The sequence below is a fragment of the Poromitra crassiceps genome (assembly GCF_964638095.1).
Source record: "Poromitra crassiceps genome assembly, chromosome: 20".
In the NCBI taxonomy this organism is placed as follows: domain Eukaryota; kingdom Metazoa; phylum Chordata; class Actinopteri; order Beryciformes; family Melamphaidae; genus Poromitra; species Poromitra crassiceps.
In genome coordinates, this window is record NC_139637.1 from 11,499,902 (window position 1) to 11,523,764 (window position 23,863).

Genomic DNA, 23,863 nt, shown 5'->3' on the forward strand with positions numbered 1-23,863 from the left:
CCACCAATCACATTACAGCTTTGACTTGCATCATCAGTCTCCACGTAGACACAGTTGAGAACTGCTGAGAAATGAAGTGATGATGGAGAATAACACTCACATAATGCCTGACTGTTGTATCTATAATGACTATATAGTCAGTCAATAACTTCCAACGTTTTTTATATATTATATTATTTGACAGAAACAAAGGAGTGTTTGTGTGTGTGTGTGTGTGTGTGTGTGTGTGTGTGTGTGTGTGTGTGTGTGTGTGTGTGTGTGTGTGTGTGTGTGTGTGAGAGAGAGAGAGAGAGTGGGTGAGTGAGTGAGTGAGTGAGTGAGAGAGTGAGTGAGTGAGTGAGTGAGTGAGTGAGTGAGTGAGTGAGAGAGAGAGAGAGGTGGGGGGAGAGAGAGAGGCACTGTGCATTTGGTGAGAGTGGTTGCTTGCTGCTGCTGGTTTCCAGTATTGAGCAATAATCTATTACTAACTACTATTACTGTAATATATTACTCAGTAATACAGTATATTATTACTGTAATGTATTACTTTCACCAATGTAACAGGATTACAGTTTCCAGTACACTAATAATATTACAATTTCTAATCCAAGTAACTTCAAGTTATTCCATTACTTTCACCAGTAATGTGTGGCGATAGGACTAGCTATGTGAGACTACTGATTGCGTTTCCCGAACGCGATAATGTTTCTGTCCTAATAGGTGGCAAATAAATAAAGTCTGCAGTTTAGCTGATTGTTGACTCCTGTAAGGTGAATTATTCTTCTGGATTCAGTTGTAAAAAGATCTGGCTAAACTGGTTACATCACTTTTACAGAAGGGGGGAGGGGTAGAGAAAGTAATATGCCATAGTAACATAACAAGTAACGTAACTTACTTTTGATACCAAGTCATGAGTAATGCAATATTATTACCTTTTAAAAGAGTAATAAGTAAAGGGTAACATATTACTCTTCCTGAGTAACTTGTCCAACACTGCTGGTTTCACAGCCTTTTCTTGCTCGTCTTTCTATAGTTTTCAGTTCATGTCACTACACACACACACACACACACACACGCACGCACGCACGCACGCACGCACGCACGCACGCACGCACGCACGCACGCACGCACGCACACACACACACACACACACACACACACACACACAAAAATTCCTGGTTTAAAAATAATTCACTTGAGTAAAAGTAGAAAAGTAGCTAATTTAAAATGTACTCAGAGTAAAAGTTACTTCGTTATTTTTTTTGAAACTATAGTTCTTTTTCTCATTTTCTTCAAGTTCATCCTCAACTGAAACCACATCTCAGTTGAATTTAGGTCTGCAGAGGTGTTTTCTAACTCATCCATCTCATCGTCTGTCTGTCTGTCTGTCTGTCTGTCTGTCTGTCTGTCTGTCTGTCTGTCTGTCTGTCTGTCTGTCTGTGTGTCTGTCTGACTGTCTGTCTGTCTGTCTGTCAAGTCAAGTCAAGTTTATTTATATAGCCCTAATTCACAAGCATGTCTCAGAGGGCTTCACAGAAAGTATGTCTAGCTGATTCTAGCTAACACACAGTAACAAGAATATACAGAATAAAGATAACATTTGAACATTTGAAGAAAGCAGGAGAGTGGAGGAGGGAGGGAGAGGGAGGAGGGAGGAGAGGGGGGAGGTGGGGAGAAAATAGGAAATGTGGAGGAGGAGAGAACAGAGGAGGAGAGATGAGGGTGCAGGGGAGGGAGAGCCAGGGTAGGGGTAGGGTCTAGGGTTGGGGGAGGGGAGGGAGTAGGATACGGGCCCGGATTAGGGCGAGGGTGGGGAGAAATGGGAAATGTGGAGGAGGAGAGAACAGAGAAGGAGAGGGTGCAGGGGAGGGAGAGCAGGGGGAATGTGAGAGGGAGGAGAGGCCAGAGAGGAGGAGAGAACAGAGAAGGAGAGGTGGGAGGGCGCAGGGGAAGGAGAGCAGCGGGAATGTGAGAGAGGGGAGAGGACAGAGAGGAGGAGAGAACAGAGAAGGAGAGGTGGAAGGGTACAGGGGAGGTAGAGTAGAGGTAGGGTCTAGGGTGGAGGGAGGGAGTAGGATACGGGCCCGGATTAGGGCGAGGGTGGGGAGAAAATGGGAAATGTGGAGGAGGAGAGAACAGAGAAGGAGAGGTGGGAGGGTGCAGGGGAAGGAGAGCAGGGGGAATGTGAGAGAGGGGGGAGGACAGAGAGTAGAGGTAGGGTCTAGGGTGGAGGGAGGGAGTAGGATACGGGCCCGGATTAGGGCGAGGGTGGGGAGAAAATGGGAAATGTGGAGGAGGAGAGAACAGAGAAGGAGAGGTGGGAGGGTGCAGGGGAAGGAGAGCAGGGGGAATGTGAGAGAGGGGGGAGGACAGAGAGGCAGAGAAGGAGAGGTGGGAGGGTGCAGGGGAAGGAGAGCAGGGGGAATGTGAGAGAAGGGAGAGCAGGAAGTGGCAGGGATTCAGGAAAATAGGGGAGAAGAGGAGAAGGAGCAGAGGGGGGGAGAATGAGGAGAGAGCAGGAGATGGGAGGGGGGGGCGGTGGGATGTGGGGGAGGAAAGAGCATGGAAAGAGAGGAGAACAGGAAGGGGGAAGAAGGGAAGAAGCGGGGGAAGGGGGAAAGAGAGGGGGGGGGGGAGAAGATCAGACAACTGACTACTCTAAGCATTAACCAGAGCTAACTGAGACATAGTATCTAGCTAATCTACAGCCTAATCTGGCCTATCCTACCCTGCTCTAGTCTGATTTTAGCCTGAACACTAACAGGTCAGCCTTAGGCTGTAGCTAATCTATCGCCTACCTAAGCTGTTCTAAACCAACCGGCAGCCCTCGACCAGTGATGAAGAGCACCGATGCCCCCCGACCCGGCCCCCGCCCACATAAGGCGTGGGAGGGAAGGCCAGGCCGGGACACAGCGGCACCCCCTCACCCCCAGTGAACGCAAGAAAACCTTTCCACCATATGGTGGCAATCCACACATGGATCGCCACATGGATTGCCCCAGTGACTTGGCTGAGGAGGAACCTTGTGAGGTCGTTGTGCTAGGGGCCAATTGCTGCGGCAATGTCTGTCTGTCTGTCTGTCTGTCTGTCTGTCTGTCTGTCTGTCTGTCTGTGTGTCTGTCTGACTGTCTGTCTGTCTGTCTGTCTGTCTGTCTGTCTGTCTGTCTGTCTGTCTGACCATCTGTCTGTCTGTCTGTCTGTCTGACTGTCTGTCTGTCTGTCTGTCTGTCTGTCTGTCTGTCTGTCTGTCTGTCTGTCTGACTGTCTGTCTGTCTGTCTGTCTGTCTGACCATCTGTCTGTCTGTCTGTCTGTCTGTCTGTCTGTCTGACTGTCTGACTGTCTGACCGTCTGTCTGACTGACCGTCTGTCTGTCTGATCGTCTGTCTGTCTGTCTGTCTGTCTGTCTGTCTGACTGTCTGTCTGTCTGTCTGTCTGTCTGTCTGTCTGTCTGTCTGTCTGACTGTCTGTCTGTCTGACCGTCTGTCTGTCTGTCTGACCGTCTGTCTGTCTGTCTGACTGTCTGTTTGTCTGTCTGTCTGTCTGTCTGACTGTCTGTCTGTCTGTCTGTCTGTCTGTCTGTCTGTCTGTCTGCCTGACTGTCTGTCTGTCTGTCTGTCTGTCTGTCTGTCTGACCGTCTGTCTGTCTGTCTGTCTGTCTGTCTGTCTGACCGTCTGACTGTCTGTCTGTCTGTCTGTCTGTCTGTCTGTCTGTCTGACCGTCTGTCTGTCTGTCTGTCTGTCTGTCTGACTGTCTGACCGTCTGTCTGTCTGTCTGACCGTCACTTTGGATCTGTCGTTCACCTTCGTTGAATCTCAAAGCATTGTACAGCTGATGGTGGTTTGATCTGCTTGCTTGTCATCCAGAGAGGTCTGATGATCAAGATTCAACATTTGTATTGTCACTCGTTGTACAAGTTCAGACACGTGTGACATTCTTATGCTGTGGACTCCATTACAGACAAGGTGCAGAAGATAAATAGGTACAAAATCACAGCAAACAACAAATAGAGCACACAATCACAACACAACGATAGGGCAATATAGCTAAATAGCACATAATGTAAACAGTGTATGTACAGTAAGGCAGTTGAGGTAAACAGTAAAGTAAGAAAGGTAAAAGTGATAGGTATTGAAATAGAATAGATATAAAAGTGTCCAGTGTCCAAAAGTGTCCACTTGTCAGTGGAAGTGTGTGCAAATGTCAATAATACAGGTGTTTGTGTTATTTATTGAGGAGTCTTGTTGCCTGAAGGAAGAAACTATTCCACAGACGTTCGTGCTTTCAGGACCCTGTATCTTCTCCCTGAGGGCAACATGGAGAACAGGCTGTTGTGCAGGTGGTTCGTGTGCTTGATGATCTTCCGGGACCTCCTGAGACATCTCTGATTGTACAGTTCCTGCAGTTTTGACAGTTCACATCCTGTCAGGTGCTCCTCACTCTTCTCAGTGCCTTGTGGTCCATGGTGCTACAGTTCCCGTTTCATGTACAGTGCTTCCCCTCCCTCTATAGCGAGCAGTAGGTTTTATAGGTGATTCATATGCAAATTAGCACCATGTCATGATATTATGCCCACTTCTGTCAGCTTTTTGAGCAGCCAATAGCTACTCTCCTTGGCAACAGTTGTTATAATAATGGTAATGAATGCCAGCGTTGACAGAAAGTCTAGAGGCCATAGGTCACATAGATAATGGGGTGGTGAGAGCGTGGAGGATTTTGTAAGTGATGCAGGACTTGACCAGGAGCCAGTGGAGGTGGATGAGGGTGGAGGTGATGTCTGCCAGGGCTTGGTGCAGGAGAGAACCCTCAACCTGGCAGCTGAGTTCTGCACATGGAGCCTGTCCAGGGCTTTGCTGGGTACCCTGGACAGGACTCCAGACGGGGGGTCTCTGCTACAGTAAAGTAAAGTAAAGTAAAGTAAAGTAAAGTAAAGTAAAGTAAAGTAAAGTAAAGTAAAGTAAAGTATGCACATCCACTTGATTAGCAGGTGCAGGACGAACAAATAATCAGTAACCAGTCAAAGAAGTAGATCCGCACACTGCTGGAGACTTCTCCAAGTACATTTATTGTATTATGTTTCAGTCACAAACGACCTTCTTCAGAATGAATCATTCATTCTGAAGAAGGCTGTTTGTGATCATAACAATACAATAAATCTATTGGAGAAGTCTCCAGCAGTGTGTGGATCTAACTCTTCTACTGTCTCTGCCACAGGGTCACGGGGTCAGAGAGAGATGACTGGAGTTGGGAAATGTTTTTGAGCTGATAGAAGGCAGGTTTTGTGATGATTTGATGTGTGACTGATAGGAGGGGATGAAGAAAGTAACTTTAGTCAGGCTCAGCCACATGAGTGTGTGTGTGTGTGTGTGTGTGTGTGTGTGTGTGTGTGTGTGTGTGTGTGTGTGTGTGTGTGTGTGTGTGTGTGTGTGTGTGTGTGTGTGTGTGTGTGTGTGTGTGTGTGTGTGTGTGATGAGCTCAGGTGAGGATGGGAGCGTCCACGCTAGGCTTCATATATCACAGCATCATCATATCCACATTGTTTTAGAGGAGAGGGGAACATATTTTATTTCATCTCTTTCAATTTACATCCAATTTCTATGCTGTTAATAATCAAACATAATTTGCTCTTTCATGTTATTTCCAGTCTCTTGGGTTCATGTGAAAATGCAGATGAAAACATGGACACCACACAGGCTGTTGACCAGGTCCAAGAGGACATCATCTCACCCCGTCACTTTTCAACATGCAGAGTAGATCAACAGACTCCTATAGATCCCACGTGTGAAATCAACACCACAGGAGTGTGACAATGACACAAACCGTTGGCCAGTAAGGGTGTTGTGGTCTTTGACATCAGAGACCGGGGTTAGATTCAAAGTCATTTCAACCATAAGTCACATTTAACTTTTTGTTATTTAAGCCGAACTGAAGCCAACCATTTCTCTAACCTTAACCAAGTTGTTTAATGTCTAAATAAATATAACTGTAACAGAGGTTTTTGGCTACGGTCTTGTGGTGTCAGAAAATGATGTAAAAGGCTCCCCTGTGTGTTCAGAAGTGAAGCCAAGGTGAGAAATAGACAACATAGAGAGGACATGCTATGTTGTGAATAATGAGAATGTGTTGAGATGATGGAGCCAAACCAGGGGTGCCCACATTCTTTCCCATGAAGGGCCAAAACTCAATCTGGGTGGAGGGCCGAGGGCCAAAAATAAACGTTGTGGAATTACATTAAAATGTATTGTGTTTTATAGAAAATTCTAACATTCTAAATCTAAAATAAGTTAAAACATTTCAATAATCTACTTTTTATCTGTTTGGTAATTGTAATAATTTGCAATTGGTTATATATATTTAAAAAAACATCTGCATTTGTGGGGAGCTTAAACATTTAATCACTAAACACCCCGTTAAAAACAGTTGTATTTTCCACCTTTGTAATCAAGAGAGAAATTTGACTTAATTCACAACTTAAAAAATCCTCAAGGTACTTTGAAAATCAGCTTTATTGTCCATCTTTTGTAAACACTTTGCCATGACAATTTGCCAAAAACATGCAATATCCTGGTTGCTAATGTGGTTCCTCCTCTGGTCGTTAAAGGCGCCTGTTCAGAGGGAGGGGAACTGGTTGGAATAGCGTGAACCTCCCATGTGATGTCCTACCGGTGAAGCTTCCTCTTTCAGGTGAAAAGAAGCGGCTGGCTAACTGCCCATGTCTCGGAGGAAGCATGGAGCCAGTTTCGGCTCTCCCCAGATCGGCAGAGGGTGGAGTAGCAACCAGGATAAATAAATTAAGTTAGCACTAATGGGGGATAAAATATGGGATAAAAAAATCGGGGGGGGGGGGGGGGGGGGGGAGTAAACCTTGCTTCTAAATTCTACAAAAGCCTGTCCCGTTCCCAGCATGATGTCAGATCCATGGACATTGCATGCGGCAGGCATTGCAGGAGCACATGTTCTTAATTGACTGTGCAGTGTGCAGCCAGAAGCCTAAAGTGGACTCACCCTTTGTATGCCTGAAACCATCAATTCCGCTACGACAATTCACATGTCGTTTTAATGCTCATAGTCATAGAGCAATGTTCATTATCTTTGTAATTATGGAGATACTAGTCTCGCTAGCCAGCCTCTCTTCCTTTCTGTCAGAGAGTCTGGCGCTGTGGAAACAGGCAACAGGGATCAGCCCGCCCCTGCTCTAAAGCTGCTCTCCCATTCGAGCGGCTGTTTCGGTGGCAGCAGGATATCCGCTCCCCCGCTTGCAAGCTCTGTCACGCTCTGTTCATTGGCTCCGACCATATGTCAATCAGAGCGGCTTCCGCTCCCATGTGTGTCGCTGTAATGCTCCCGCCGAACGCTAACTAGCTAGCGTAGAAAGCTAACGGCAGAAACCTACAGGCTAACGCGTTGCTACACGCTGAAAATGGCAAGTTTTGAAGAAAATTTGGATTGTGCAATAAAGAAGGCCTGCTCGGCACAAGTTCCACCCCGAAACTATTTTCCAAGGGCACTAACGCTAAGCACCGCCCAAGACGAGGCTGATTGGTTAACCCAAACAGAGCATTTTTTTCGCAATCCCACAATGGAAACCTGCGACGCCAGACTCTCTGACAGAAAGGAAGAGAGGCTGGCTAGCGAGACTATGGAGATACTGACACTTCAGTTTTCAACATTTTAACAGTAGCTTCTGTTGTGCAAAGCCAGGTCGGCTTAATTATTGGTTAATTGGCAGCATGCTTTTACATGCGTCAACCGACATGAGGGAGGGAGGGGGGGGAGAGGGAAAGAGAGAGAGAGTGAGAGAGAGAGAGAGAGCGGGCGAGAAAGAGAGAGAGGGTGCTTTTATGGTTTCATGGCGCCTCCGATGCGCAAAAGTCCGTCATCGTTCATCCAGGAATGTTTTCAAGATGACATTTGGCACTTTTCTGCCCAGTGCCGATCGGTGTCTGCTCTTTGATTCCTGCTGGGAATCTTTTGCATTGGATAAGGATGTCTCTGCTGACTGCATGGATTTCTTCTGTGTACAATACTGTGCTTTTTTCCTCTGTGCCCCCTGCATTATGTAGGCCTATTATACAAATCTTTATCCAATCCAAGCAGAAATTCTCAGGGGATTCTCTATTCTATAGTCCGAGCAGATGCCCTCTCTCACCTCAAGAAGAGAGGCATCTTACCACGGACTCATTACGCCAAAGAACTAGTCGCCATGCTGCCATGCCATCAGAATTAGTTGCCATGCCATAGATCTTATCGCTCTGCCATACTTGAATAAAGCTTGCGTCTGGTCTCTCATGATTGAAATGGTGGTCTCGACCTAGTTTCAAGATGAAGACCAGACACGCTGCCTCGCATCTGTAATCCTAGTGACCTCATCATAGGCCCTAATCCTAGTGTGACGACAAGTGTAATCCTAGTGTGATGTCCGTGTGACGCACTTGCCTATATGACGCCGATAATGTCGTCAATGCCGAGGCTATGACGTGGCAGCCTATTTATAGCCATGCTCAGCGTGTCATCATTCTCTTTCCCTGATCTCTGGTCGCTGTACCTGAGCTGATCGCATCCCATTCTCTGAAAGCTGTGTTTGACCCCACCCACCTCCCCAGTCCACCACCAATGTCTTGACTCCTGAAGAATCCCCTATTTACTGTACATATTCACTTTCCAGACGGCTTCTAGAAAAATATGCTTTTAAATGAGCTGTTTGATAAAACTATTTATAAACCTATATTAATAAAAAATGCTTATAAATGAGCCATTTATAAGTCAATTAAATGAATTAAATTGACAAATGGAAGACTGATGAATTCATGCTGATTTGCAAAATGCAATGTAAAATGTGTCTTTTTTAATCCATTTTCATATTCTTGCTTATTCATTTTCACATTATTTGTCATTTGCATAATTCATTTTCGCCTTTACTTTACCTTTGGACAACTGTTTTACTTAAAGCACAATATTGTGCCACACTACTTTATACAGGTTAATTAAGTAGGCTACTAACTTACACAATTTAAATAAACCATTTGCTATATAGACTACATGATGTCACATGTTTCTAATTTCTACACCATACAGGTGTTAAAAAATATGCGTGTGTTCAGTGACGCAAGCTGGGGTGTGTATGGAGAGATATATGTGTCTTTATTCTGTGACTGAAAGTTTACATCCTGTAACCAAAGACTGTATCTGTGAGAAAATAAATCCACTTTGTAATAAAAAAAATAGATCCGTATGCAAAAACATAGATTTGAAAACAAAACTATCAACAATCCAATCAAAGAAAAATTTAAAAATAAAATAAAATAATTTAGATTTAGATTTAGATTTAGATTTTTCATTAATGTGAATTAAAAAAAGTTGCATGCAAACATAAACATTTTGTTCTCAACTCCAAAACATTTGTTTGCGAAACCATTACCTTTGCTTACAAAGCTCAACTTTTCTTTTGCGAAATGAAAAGTTTTGTTTGCAAAACCTGAGTTTTGCAAAACTTTTTCTGTTACAATAAGGGCGGGACCTACAGCAGAAAGAAGTAACGCACGTCCCTATTGGCCAGTGTCGATCGGAGTGATAGCTTGGCAACATCCAATCCAGTACGAGACAAGGCGGAAGGCGGGCACTTGAACGGAAGTATTTCCTGAAGGAATCTCCATGCCATTTCAGTGCCAGTTATAACCACAGATTGAAGAGAGAAGCCGTGAGTATGTTCACACCAATGTTTTTATGTTTGGTCAGGTTACATGCACCGGTCCAAACATAAAAACAACATAAAGAAATAAAAAGTCTGCAGTTTGGCTGATTGTTGACTCCTCCTGTAAGGTGAATTATTGTTCCAATAAAGTGGATTCAGTTTTAAAAGGAGCTGGTTAACCAGGTTGTATGTCACTTTTTCGGAACTGGTGTATGAATGTAATAGTAAAGTAGCGAGTATTACTTTTGAAAGTAATAAGTAAAGTAATTGTATTACTTTTTAAAGGAGTACTCAGTAATACGTAACTAATTACACTTCCTGAGTAACTTGCCCAACACTGCTCACAGTACATAACTGTGGATAAGAGCCAAGTGATTATATGATTATCATAGTGAGAGAAAGAGAAAGGAAAGAAAGCGAAGGAAAGAAAGTGGTCTGAGATGTGTTAGGTTAGGTACCGTCTGTTTTTGAAGGAAAAAAGCATAGCTAAATATAATGTTGTGCAAGTTCACACTTCACAAGAGCTAGCTCAAAGTTCAGTTCACAGTCACAGAGTAATATGGAAACACTTTACAATGAAGCAGGTCACAAAATTAATGCTAATGCTAATAAGCATTAATAAGCATTAGTTAATGCTTATTAAGAATGACCCTAAACTATTAAATAATGCATAAAGTAATCCCTATAGTAACATGAACACCATTAGTAAATGATTACTATAGACACCATTTTGTTAAATTGGAACAACATTGACAGGAGTAAGATATTCCCTAAAATTCCCAAAGTTATGGCATAACTTTATGATGAATATGTGTAACAGCTGGAAACTAAGTACATTCATTAATCCAACAGTTCAATATTTACAGTGCAAACAGACACCACTTTAACTCGAGAAGAAGAAAATTGCTTGAGTGACATCACTGATGACATCACAACTGCCTGATGACATCACAGTTGATACACACACACACACACACACACACACACACACACACCTAACAGCAAAATCGGCATAGGTCATGATGATATGTGGCTCTAAAACCTTCCCATCTGATTCAGCTCTTCCCTCTGGCCAGTCTGGTCAGAGGGGGCACCCAACTCCCACAGAGAGACAGCCTGCCGCCCTCTCTCACACCTCAGCATCTTCAGCACCCGCTTCCTGAAGTTTCCGCACAAGCCGAGATAGAGCAGAGGGTTGAGGCAGGCGTGAAAACAGCCCAGAGCAGAAGTGACCAACAGACCGGTTCCCTTTCCATACACACCATCAGTAGATGTGTCTGGTGCCTCATTGCTGCTCTGGAAGGTCTCCACCATGAGAGTGATGTTGTACGGCGTCCAGCAGAGAAAGAAGACCAGCACCAGGGCCAGGATCACACTGATGGTCCTGATGAAGGAGTAGCAATAGAGCAGGACAGCCGAAGGCAGGAGAAAGCCCGCTATATGGAACAACAGGCGTGATGCCAGCCGCCAGTCAAATGCTGACGGAGAGGCGTGCGGGTAGCTGTGAGTGCACACCGTTTGTCCTTGTGTTGTATTCTTCAAGGTCAAAGCCTCTAAAAAGATGTAGTCGGGGATGATGAGGAGCAGGGAGAAGAGCCAGACCAACAGGCAGCTGATGTGGACTAACCGGGGCTTTGTGCTGGAGTACATCTGGACAGCGTGGACGATGGACAGGTAGCGGTCCAGACTGATGCAGGCCAGCAGGAAGATCCCACAGTAGAAGTTGATCTTGGAGGACAGAGAGAGAGAGAGAGAGAGGGGGGATAAGCAGTTATTCTCCTTTTACACTTGAGTTAACCAACACAACACATCTGTATTTCCTCCCCCCTTCTCTGGTCCCTTTCTCTTCCTCTTCTGGTGAATGTTGAACTGGCTGGCTATCCAGAGCGGAGTATGCTATAGTTCAAAAGCAATATGAAGTACTTTGACTCTGGTCTGTTGAGTCTCGCTCGACTTGGCAGGATATAATGGCCTACAGTCTAATCACATTTCATCTATCTATCTATCTATCTATCTATCTATCTATCTATCTATCTATCTATCTATCTATCTATCTATCTATCTATCTATCTATCTATCTCGTATCTATCTATCTATCTATCTATCTATCTATCTACATGTATCTATCTCGTATCTATCTATCTATCTATCTATCTATCTATCTATCTATCTATCTATCTATCTATCTATCTCGTATCTATCTATCTATCTATCTATCTATCTATCTACATGTATCTATCTCGTATCTATCTATCTATCTATCTATCTATCTATCTATCTATCTATATATCTATATATCTAATATATCTATTTATCTATATATCTATACATTTGGCAATGTGGGCTCTGTTTGTTCTCTGTCTGTAATCTGTTTCAATTTTTGTCCCACTGATGATGTCATCAGTGATGTCATAAACCACTGATGATGTCATAAGTGATGTTATCGTGATGTCACTTGAGAATTGTACGTTGATGTCATCAGTGACATCATCGGCATTGTGGCATCACTGATGATGTCATCAGTGATGTCATAAGACACTGATGATGTCATCAGTGATGTCATAAGACTGATGGATGTAAACTCAAGAGGCACACGCACACATACATGTAAACTTAAGGGAATAACATTTTGTGAGCAACACACACACGCGCGCCAATAGGGCAGGCGAAGCCACGCAGCAGCCGAGTTGTGGGCGAGGCCGCGCAGCGGGCGAACTGCATGTGAGCTGCAGGGCCAGCTCGGCGAGCTGCAGGGCGACCCTAGGAATCAAGTGCGCGTAACACGCGAGACCCTAGTCCAAAAAACTCCCCCACACTCACAGCTAAACTCAAATGAACTTTCACTTTCTTTTTGTCCTCACCTGTTCTGTATACTGTATACACTACCAGGCACCTACATTGAATATGGCTCCAGTGACTTTGCAGAAGTGTGTCCCGAAGCTCCATCCCTGAGTGCTCTCCACAGCCCGGAAGGGCAGTGTGACCAGCAGCAGGCAATCTGCCACACTCAGGTGGAGGATGAAGGTATCTGTCACACTCCAGGCCGACCTCCTCTGAGCCAGAACCACCAGGAGAAGCCTGTTCCCCAGAAGACCCACGACCAACGCCAAGGAGTACACAACTACTTCCAAATGACCACAGCTCTCTGGCTTGTCGTCCGCTTCACCATACACATTCTGGTAGTCGAAGTAGTCGTAGGTGTAGTTTTGGTCAAATATCCCAGTAAGGTCCACATCCATGACCCTGTTTGTCTACTGTTGATTCACAGGTTTAACACAGAGAGAAATGTTTATTCAAAATGTTATCGTGCCTCAGAAGTCAAGGCAGTTGGGAAAAAAACAGCAGCTTAAACACTGGTCTGCTGCTCTCTGGTTCCTCGCTTGTAACTGTGACGTCTCAAAAAAGGCAGCCGAGGCTTCTAAACACATTCAGAGCCACATAGAACTCACATCGTATCGATGTCACCTAGATGAGGTAATACTGGATTAGGCAGTTAGACTGGAAAGTGGGCTATGCCTACATAGTTCCCTTTAGTGTGATCACACTCAGTTTGAGCCCATAAAACACACATCCACAGTGGCTGCAATCTGCTGCCACTTTAATCACAAGCTACATGTAAATAAAGCTACAAAATCAGAAATACTTGGCAGGTGACACTGAGGTGTATATGGGACATATTTATTTATTTATGTATTTATTTTATTTATTTATTTGATAGGGACAATGAACATCAAACAAGATGTAAACATGCCGGATTTAGCCATGCTGCTAATTTCCATCCGTAGTCCCTTGACAGATGACAGAGAGAGCAGTGCATACATACACTTACAGTAACACAATCAAAGAGGTAAAAAAATGCAAAATACTGCCAATTAAAACAAAAACATAACTACAATACAACGTACAAAATACAATAAAAACACTTAGAAGTAGTCAACACTGATCAACACTTTTGGAGCCATAATGTACTTTTTTTGTTCTTTTATTTTCTTCTTTATTATCAGACCTCTTCTCTGACACTGTGCGTGTGTGTGTGTGTGTGTGTGTGTGTGTGTGTGTGTGTGTGTGTGTGTGTGTGTGTGTGTGTGTGTGTGTGTGTGTGTGTGTGTGTGTGTGTGTGTGTGTGTGTGTGTGCGTGCGTGTGTGTGTGTATGTGTATGTGTGTGCGTGTGTGTGTGTGTGTACATGGAATTCTGGCATTGAACGCTGGGTGGAGCATTGATGAGGAAACTGAATGTGAATGGAAGGAAGGCCCAAATCAGTTTATGAACCAAAGTCGTCAGTTTCCAGCTACATGTTGGCAGATTTGGAGATTTCAAGATTTCTCACTGGGAAACAGTTTTACAATCTGCCAATGGTTTACACTCAGAAGAGGATGCCGGTGAGCACACATAACATCAAAGAAGAGGAAGTGACTCAGTGGACATACCTGGATGGTGTCAGCATTCCTCATATTCAGGCCGACGTGGAGTTGTTGTTAGGAACCGGCGGCTCCAAATTGCCTGAACCCTAGGAAGTAGTAAATAGTCATGGAAACGAACCTTACGCCGTTTGGTCCCTATTGGGGTGGACTGAGAACTGAGTCTACTATTGGGGTGGCTTATTAATGGTCCCAGTCAAGGACACAGTGACGAGTGGTGGGAGAGTGGCTACCCCGCTGCTACTGTGAACAGGATCTCCATATCAAACCTGGACCCTGTACTACGAAGCTAGTTTAATGCCTTATCCGAGTAAGTTTGAGTTTAAACCTGGTTTAGCCGTACTACAAAGCAAGTTAACTTTCAATCACCATGGCAACTGACGCTGCAAAGCTAACCTGGTCGCGACCAGGTTAGCTTCAGAGGATAAGATCAAAATCCACGAGAGACCCATATAATCGGCTCTCTGGAGTCACTCACCATTCATAAGATCGCCATATGAAAAATAGATTGCAGTCAACTGAGAATAGATAGATAGAATAGAACTTCCTCAGTCTTTGATCATGTTCCTCGACTGTGTCGCCCCATACCAGCAGATCATCAATTATGTTGACTACCCGTCCAGGTCTTCAACCATTTGAGCCACAGACCGCTGGAACACTTCGGATGCAGACAGGGCCGTGGGAAGTAGGGGTGCTGCAGGTGCTGCAGCACCCCCTAGATTTTTTTTTTTTTTTTTTTTTTTTTTTTTTTACAAATTTAATTAAAAATATTTTGCAGTGCACTATGTTCCTTTCTTGTTTAACACGTTCACTGCCAATGGCGAGTTGAGACGTCAAAAAAAAAAAAAAAAATTTTTGACGGTGCTACGTGGATCAATGCCCCCCACGTCTCCTATAAAATTATTGGAGCTACCGAACGTGTACAACCCATTCCACCGACCCACTAAGTGGCGACAGTGCTCTCCTGACTAGAGGAAGGCAAGCAAAAAGCAGTGTGATCAAGCCATTCTCATGAAAATGGATTGGCGAAAACGCTTTCGTTTTCGCGCTGATTGCTGGCGGTGCGGGTTTGCAAATTTGCATAATAGATTACGGGTGGAACACACTTTGAAACACGCAGCAGAATCGCAAAAGCTTCATCAAAGCTCTCAACCAAAACTCCAAGAAACGAGCGAGTCCATCCAGACTTCCTCAAAGAGCGGCCGCGCAGACAGGCACAGCAGCAGCAAAGCAATGAGACTGGTGACGCGAGGTTACAGCAGCAACAGCAACGAGCTTGTGACACGGCCGCTGCAGCCAAGAAGACACACACGGAGGGAGGAGTTGGAAGCAGAGGGGGGTTTCCTGCTGTTATGGAGGAAATTACTGTTCAAAACTATTGTTTAGATGTCTGACGTCTTACTGATGCCAAAAATGAATGGTTAAAGTGACTGTTCTATCGAATTTCACAAAAAGCCGTTTATCTCAGAATAATTTTTCTGACGCTGAAACCATGCTGTATTCAACTGCTAATGCTTACATAACTACTAACTCTACAAACTAACTCTTTTAGACAGAGAAAGCACACATTCTATTAGTTCTTTTGAGATATTGTGTGTTCACAAAATCTTAGCAGAAAAGAATCCTCGGGTCTTGAAAGATGAGCCAGAATCCTCAAAAAAAACCTCTGGCAGAACCTACCTACAGTAAAAAAAAAAACGGCTGGCAGTGAATGTGTTAAGAATGTTTCGGGAAATGAAAATGTAGCCTATTTAAATAAAATTATCAACAATAACAATCAAGGAAGTTACATGCTTGTAGGCGAGAGAAGAAGAAGCGCACATGCACGCACATGTTGTGTTGAACCAACCAACAACCAATACGAATTGTTTAATCTGGCAATAAAGAAATGTGAACTTGACATGCTATTTTAATAGCCTACTCAAAAATGCACCTCCCACTATACAGCAAAGAGAGGAGTCAATGTTTCTTGATATATGCCATTCAGATCAGAATAATTAGTCTAGTCATTAAGTTTGCTGATAATATTTCTATCATGTTAAGTCTGTGTCATGTTAACTGGTGTATTCAGAGAAAATAGGGAGATATAGAGCATTATCATCATGCTATATATCTCCCTCTTTGCTCTGAATGAGTGAGAAAAGGAGAAAATACTGAATAATTACATCACAACAGTATCCTAATGTTAATTTCAAATTAAATATTCCTCTAAATATGGAAAAAAAAAGTAAAAAAAAACGTCCAAAAAAACGTCCCTTCCTCCCAGCACCCCCTGCTTAAAATGACTTCCAGCGGCTCTGGATGCAGAGGAAATGCCAAAGGGAACTAGTCGCAGGAAACGATATCTCCCTATAGGCGTGTTGAAAGTACATAATTTTGAGCTTTCCTCATCCAATTTGATCTGCCAGAAACCTTGATTGGCATCTAGTACTGAGAAGTACTTTGCATTATAGGCATGCGAGAGACAACCTCTTCAACAGTGAGCAGCGGATAATGCTCCCGTTTGATGGCTAGGTTGAGATCTTGTGGATCCAGACATAGTCTCATCTTTTTTGGTGTGACCACTGTCACCATGCTATTCACCCAGTCAGTGGGTTCTATTTGTCTTGTTATTACTCCCATCTGTTCCATTCTATGTAGCTCCTCCACTACTTGCTCCCTGATCGCTACAGGAACTTTCCTCGGAGCATGCACTACTGGTGTAATATCTGGATTAATCTGGATATGGTGTTTTCCTGGTAAACATCCTAATCCAGAAAACACGTCTTCAAATCCTGTCAGAATGTCATTTTGTTTTTCCACAGCATATATTCTCTTCACCAAGCCTAGCTTTGTGCATGTTGCTTTGTCCAGTATTGCTGGAACATGTTGCTGCACTCAAACTCTATTTTGCATTGCATTTTCGTCCTTTGTGCACACAGGTGAGTGATGTTCTGCCCAATGGCGCCGACTTGTGGCCGAAATATGCAACAAGCTTGCAGGTGGATTTTTTTAGTTTTCCTCTGATGTCCAGTGAGTTGAATGTTTCTGCTGACATCACATTGCTCATAGCACCAGTGTCAAGCTTAAATGTCACATTCTTCCTGTTTATTATCAGATCTTGAGTCCATTCATCTTCATCCTCCATCTCTGCATTTTCCATATTTTTGATGCACACCTCCTTTTCCACTTCAAGTGTGCCAATGAACATGTCACTGTTGCCCTCACACTGTTCCACAGCATGCATTTTCCTTGCTTGGACTTGTGATTTGCACATCAAAAACAAGGACGCAGCGTATTATTATTATTATTATTATTCCTGTTGCTATTGACAGGCTCAATAGGCTAGGCTTAGTCTGCAATCCCTGCATTCTCTATCTCTATGCATTTGTATTATGTTTTATTATTACTACAGTATTTCTAGCCTAGGTAAACCCAGCCCCCACGTGACCTGCTCTCTCAGTTCCCAGTCACTAGGTTTGTGACTGTAAGCAGGGTGAGCCTGAGAGCAGGTCACTGGGGGCTGGGTTTACCCAGGCTACAGTATTTCTATTCTTTCTTTGATATATTGCCTCTGCAGAATGTGCACAGCACTGTAATGACCTTAACGACTTGATGTTATATTGTATGTTGTACTATTTGCTGGGATCTGGCCTGGTTGCCCTTCCTGCTGTTGTTGGTGCTATGTGGAGGCAATGTCCTCATCTTCTACTTGAGCTCGATCACTCCTGGACTTTTTTGTGTCATGATGATGCTCGTTATTGTTGGTCTTTTTGTAGCCTACTGTTGTGTCCCAATGTCTGCTGCAAACCACATTTCCTTCAGGATAATACAGTTGAAGTTGAAGTTGAAGTTGAAGTTGAAGTTGAAGTTGAAGTTGAAGTTGAAGTTGAAGTTGAAGTTGAAATGTCATTTTATACAGTGAGGTCAAGTTTCGAAAAATGGTCTCACTACAAGTAAATGACTAACATAATCAGACATGAATACAATTGGGCTCATAATCCACAAGAGTCTCAGCCTTCAAGTCATACCCAAATGATATCATTCTAAGAAGGACCTACCCCAGTATGCAGAAATATTCAAATAGAATGTGAAAATAACAAATGTAAAAAACTGCATGTTTTTACCAAAAGCTGCATGGGATTAGCATAAAGTGGTTATGTCTGTAAAGAGGAGACTCATGGGGACCCATAGAACCATATTCTCATTCAGATATCTTGAGGTAAGAGATCAAGGGGCCCCTTTGAAAACAACCATGCCAGTTTCTCCCTCGCCAAAATGTAGCTTAACTTTGGAGCGTTATTTATATATTTTTATTTATATTAAGATATCAGTATCTTCCCTCTAGCTTTAAAAATGAGTCTGCTACAGCCTCTGAAACACAGTCATGTTGGCCGCGGACGTGTCTTGCAAAAAGGGCATTAATCCTTCAGAGGGTAAAAGGGCAGGTGCTTGGGCACCACCTGGTGTCTTATCTGTGCACATCCCTGCTCCCCTCCTTCTCTCTCTTCATCGCTCCCTCGCTTCATCCCTTCTTCTCATATTCCTCTTCGGTCCCCATGACTTTACCTTCCCTCCATCCCTCTCTTCATCCCCTCTTCTCATATTCCTCTTCGGTCACCATGACATTACCTTCCCTCCATTCCTCTCTTCATCCCTCCCTCCATCCTTCCTCCTCAGACTTCATTACTTTTTCTTCTTCCCTCCCTCCTTTCTAGGACCAATACCATTTATTATTATTATTATTATTATTATTATTATTATTATTATCTATCAAAGTTTTTATTCCCCCTCATTCATTCAAATCTTTTTTTTTTTACAATATTTTAAAATTTTACACACAGAAAACATAAACATGCAAAGTCAATAAACGCCACATAAAATGCTCATACCCATAAAGAAAACAGAAGGTTTGACATAAACGGGTGGTTAAAAAATGTTTGAATCCTATAATAAGAATGTGAATGTGTTAGCAATGTGTTAGCAGAATTGTGTTGGGCCACAGCTATGTCATTTTACGTGCGATCGGGCTGAATCTTTCAGGAAGTGTAAAGAGCAGACCTGCAGGTGCTTTTTTAAATGAGGTAATCAGGAGACACAACTGTTTTATTATAGTATTTTATTAGTTGCTGAATCGCTGAACATGATTGTAAATAATCATAGGCTATTGCAATTGGACATTGCTTGACCACATTAACCTGATTACATTTACACCTGGTACGGTATTAGTAACGTGGAATTAATAATATTATAATTATTGTATGTATGACGGGAGTGTAGCAAGTGAAATATGTCTCAAATTGTACATACTGTATTAGGTTACAAAAACAAAACTATTGCTGTGGTACTTATTGTTATTTAATATTGCCACCTTTTTAGAGTAGCAGAGGCAGCTCTAAATTATAGCTATAGGAAAAATGTAGCCTATAATAGGCTACATTTTTCCTCCCAAAATATGTTTCCTCTTGCTATTGCATTGCATTATGATGGTGCATACCTGATGTTCTAGTCATGTGATCTTCAAGTTGTTCTCATCAGGCTCTATTGGCACTGTAGGTTTTTGTGCCTAATTGTATATTTTCTCAAGGGAGCTTTGTATAAACACGTGTGTGCCTATATGAAGAAAGTGTGTTTGTATAAACATGTGTGTGCTTATATGAATAAAGTGTGTTTGTATAAACATGTGTGTGTTTATATGAAGAAAGTGTGTTTGTATAAACATGTGTGTGCTTATATGAATAAAGTGTGTTTGTATAAACATGTGTGTGTTTATATGAAGAAAGTGTGTTTGTATAAACATGTGTGTGCCTATATGAAGAAAGTGTGTTTGTATAAACATGTGTGTGCTTATATGAAGAAAGTGTGTTTGTATAAACATGTGTGTGCCTATATGAAGAAAGTTTGTTTGTATAAACATGTGTGTGCTTATATGAAGAAAGTGTGTTTGTATAAACATGTGTGTGTTTATATGAAGAAAGTGTGTTTGTATAAACATGTGTGTGCTTATATGAAGAAAGTGTGTTTGTATAAACATGTGTGTGCTTATATGAAGAAAGTGTGTTTGTATAAACATGTGTGTGTTTATATGAAGAAAGTGTGTTTGTATAAACATGTGTGTACTTATATGAAGAAAGTGTGTTTGTATAAACATGTGTGTGCTTATATGAAGAAAGTGTGTTTGTATAAACATGTGTGTGCCTATATGAAGAAAGTGTGTTTGTATAAACATGTGTGTGCTTGTATGAAGAAAGTCTGTGCATATATTAATGTATTCCTTGTACTTTACCATGCTTTTTTATTATTATTATCAGCCGTTTCCCCCTGACTGTGGTTTATCAGGACTTTTCAAAGTCTGAGGGTGTGGGCCTCCCCACAGACAAAAATTGGGGACAAAGCCCCCCCTCCCCCCCACCCCAGTTTACTTGTTGATGTCTGTAGTTTTGTTAAATTCCTGGATGCCTATGGGATCAGATTGGTATTTGGCCGCAGCAATTATTTGATCCAATTGAGACAAGATAGATTCAGACTATTTAAATAAAGGTCGGTCTGAAGGCATTTATTTGTTTCTGACTCTGGCAAATTGGGGAAAATGGTAAAACCCAAAACTACTGTATCTCTGAACTATCTTTAACCAAATCACACACATTTAGGCTATTCTATGTGATCTCCCACTTTGAAAACCTCTTATATGGTTCATCACATGAGTTGTCAGGTGACCCCCTGAGATGGATATTTGTAGGTCAGATCAGAAGCATCAGAATTCTTGATTTGCCAAGGTATGTTTTCACATACAAGGAGGTTCAGGTGCTGCATGTAAACTCTAAACCTGCTAATTTAGTGTTGGTGAAAACACTGAGAAACCACCATGTTTCAGGATTAATGCTCATGAAGACCATTTAAAGGGTGTTTACGAGGTTTTCACCTCAAAACAGAAGTGAATATAAAGTTATGGAATATTACAGTAATCATAAGTGCTATGGGTTTATAATCAATGATGGTCTGTAAATATGGACAGAGCTTCATAAACAATTACACCGATACTATGATAAATATAGAACTACTAAATATGTAATGATGACATGGGAGACTTTTCCCAAGGATCTTTCATGTGATGCTGACACAACACAAACAAACATAAGGAGAGTCTCAGCTACAATAACAAAGTGATAGAGTGCTTCCCAAAGATTTATTGTAGGAAAAGACATCTCACTCCAGTAGATATATGAGAATCTAACACTCAGAAAACCTTAAAGCAGATAACATCTTGAAGCAGTTGATGTGATTTGACAGATGAAGTTAAAGGACTGAAGCCTTTCATTTGACTCAGTTTGAGGAAGTTAGTCGCTGGAAAATAATCATGTCACACAGGAAGGCAAAGCCTCAAGTCACAAATACATTCGACTTGAGTGACACTCACATACATGTCATGTGACATACACATGCTGTATGTCATGCTACATACAGTATGTGTGCTGTATGTCATGCTACATGTCTCAGTACATACACTATGTGCCGTACATCACATTGTCTCACACATTTTCACTGCCAACTCCGTCAGGACTTCCCCCAAATTTCTTCTACGTCTACTTTTTGAGAATTAGTCAAATAAGACCCTAAATTACATAGTTGGATGGTTTTGGTGCATTTTGCTCGCCAGGGTCTTTATGTTCCTCCACCAATTTGAAAATGTTGCTGTATTTGCTTATGATTAGGCAACTAAAACAAGTTGGTTAAGGCAGTGGTTTTCAAATTTGTTCACATGAGGGACCCCTAAACTGACAAAGATTAGACCACGGACCCCCATTTGATAGGATTTCGTCCCATAGTCCCCCATATATAGTTTAGTTTAGTTTATTGGACAGTTGATACAATACATGATAAAAAAATAAGTCACGCATCATAAAAATGTCAAGGATAGCACAAAAAGTCAGACTTATTTCCGTTGTTGTCCTTGGTCTCAGTACATAATATACATAACATAACCACATATAATCACACAATCCATACTAATCAACATTACCTACCTACATCATAAAAGCAAAATCAATACAATACAAAAAACTACAGTGACGTACTAGGTTTAATCCTGGACTTTTTCTAGGAGCCATTTCCTAACTTTCACCTTGAAACTATTTGGGTTCAGGCTTTGTTTGATGGTCAAAGGCAACTCATTCCATTCCTGAGCTCCTGTGTGAGCAAATGAGCATTGCCCCATCTTTGTTCTACACCTAGGAGGATGCAGGTTGGCTAAGCTAGATCTAGTTCTGTGGCTATGTGATTCTCGAACACTTGGAAAATAGCTACTAAGATACTTGGGGGCCCTGTCATTGACAATGTTGTGCACCATGTTGAGCCTAAGCTGTGCTACTCTGGACTCATCTGGTAGCCAGTTGAGCTCCTGAAAATGGTTTCTCCCAACGTGATCCCGGGGGCCAAGGCCCATCACAACTCTAACTAGCTTGTTTTGCGACACTTGTAATTTATTCTTGGATGCAGCTGTCAGCCCTCCAAAAAAAGATACACTTGCATAGTCGAAATGACACTGCACTAGGCATGTAATACGATACGGTTGTGTATATGATAATAAGATTGATGCTTTTAGATGTTTTATTACAGAAAGTGTATAAAACCCATGACCAAAATAGTCATTGTGTTACTTATGAATGGAATTATAGGGAAAATAAATTACCCTCCTTTTGGCTGAAGACCCCCTGGAACCCCCCCAAGGACCCCTGGGGGTCCCCGGACCCCCATTTGGGAACGACTGGGTTAATGTTAATGTTAGGGTTATGATTTGGGTTAAGTATGTGCCATACATCATGTATATTACATTAGTACAGTACATAGACGACAGTATATCACCAAACATGTATGTGCTGTAGATCATGTGTCACAGCAGCACATGTGCAGTGTATCACAGAAGGCTTGAAGCAGAAACAGCGGCTCCTCCTCTCCAGCAGGTGGCAGCACTGAAAACAAAAGAGAGCAGGTTGAGTTCCCAGCTGACTGTTTCTTCCAGGAGACAAAACACAGGACTCCTACTATCAATGATTCCTACCTCAGTTAGTGGGAACCAGAACCCGACCTGATTTAAAACAAGAGAAGAAGAGACTGCTGTTATTTAGTCATTATTATGTTATTGTTCTGTGAAGTCTGAAGAGTCTGAACTGGTCTCAAGTGGTCTGAACTGGTCTGAACTGGTCTCAAGTGATCTGAACTGGTCTGAAGTGTCTAAAGTCTGAAGTGGTCTGAAGTGGTCTAGTGCAGTTACAGTTCTCAAAATGTTTCACATGAAGGACCCCTAAACTGACAAAAATTTGATAGGATTTTGTCCCACGGTCCCCCATATGATAGGCCTAATAAGATTGATGCTTTTAAATGTTTTATTGCAGAAAGTGTACAAAACCCATGAACAAAATAGTCATTGTGTTACTTATTATAGCGCAAAGCGCAAATTACCCCCCTTTTGGCTGGGGGCCCCCTGGAACCCCCTCAAGGACCCCTGGGGCTCCCCGGACCCCCATTTGAGAACCACTGGTCTAGTGGACTGACCTTGGGCCTTCCTCCTGTAGAAGATGAATCCAGCCAGAGGTAAGATGAGACCCAGAGCCAGTCCTGAGGCTCCGATGGCCATCTTGTTTCTCTTAGACTCAGGCATGGAGGGATCTGGAGACATTGAGATGGTTGATTTCAGACAGTCCAGTGTAACTCAATCTGACTGGCTTGTCCAAGGAGGTGTGTTTTAGCTGGTGACTGTGTGGACACGGCTCAGTAACATGATTCACTTTTATTACT

General features: G+C 42.6%; 2 protein-coding genes and 1 pseudogene across 3 annotated transcripts in view; all 3 read right to left on the bottom strand.

Annotated features, from left to right (window-relative positions):
- Nucleotides 1-10,704: 10,704 nt before the first annotated feature.
- Nucleotides 10,705-12,908, bottom strand: LOC310794866 (C-X-C chemokine receptor type 3 pseudogene; annotated as a pseudogene). The gene is made up of 2 exons: nt 12,567-12,908; nt 10,705-11,397 (listed from the first exon to the last, which is right to left on the bottom strand). The product of its transcript is annotated as a C-X-C chemokine receptor type 3 pseudogene (transcript).
- An 8,356-nt stretch (nt 12,909-21,264) lies between these two features.
- LOC310794577 (H-2 class II histocompatibility antigen, E-S beta chain-like) overlaps nt 21,265-23,863 on the bottom strand; it is a 54,034-nt gene continuing 51,435 nt past the window's right edge. The window contains exon 8 of the transcript XR_014553572.1: nt 21,265-21,628. The gene's annotated coding sequence lies outside the window, so the exon portion shown is untranslated. The remainder of the gene's footprint in view (nt 21,629-23,863) is intronic.
- The window catches only part of LOC310794576 (H-2 class II histocompatibility antigen, E-S beta chain-like), a 22,789-nt gene continuing 20,822 nt past the window's right edge, over nt 21,897-23,863 (bottom strand). Inside the window, exons 7-9 of the mRNA XM_083656554.1 lie at nt 23,621-23,734; nt 23,127-23,153; nt 21,897-23,037 (exon numbers count right to left, since the gene is read on the bottom strand). Coding sequence (XP_083512680.1) covers nt 23,128-23,153; nt 23,621-23,734 — 140 coding nt within the window. The 3' untranslated portion in view covers nt 21,897-23,037; nt 23,127. The remainder of the gene's footprint in view (nt 23,038-23,126; nt 23,154-23,620; nt 23,735-23,863) is intronic.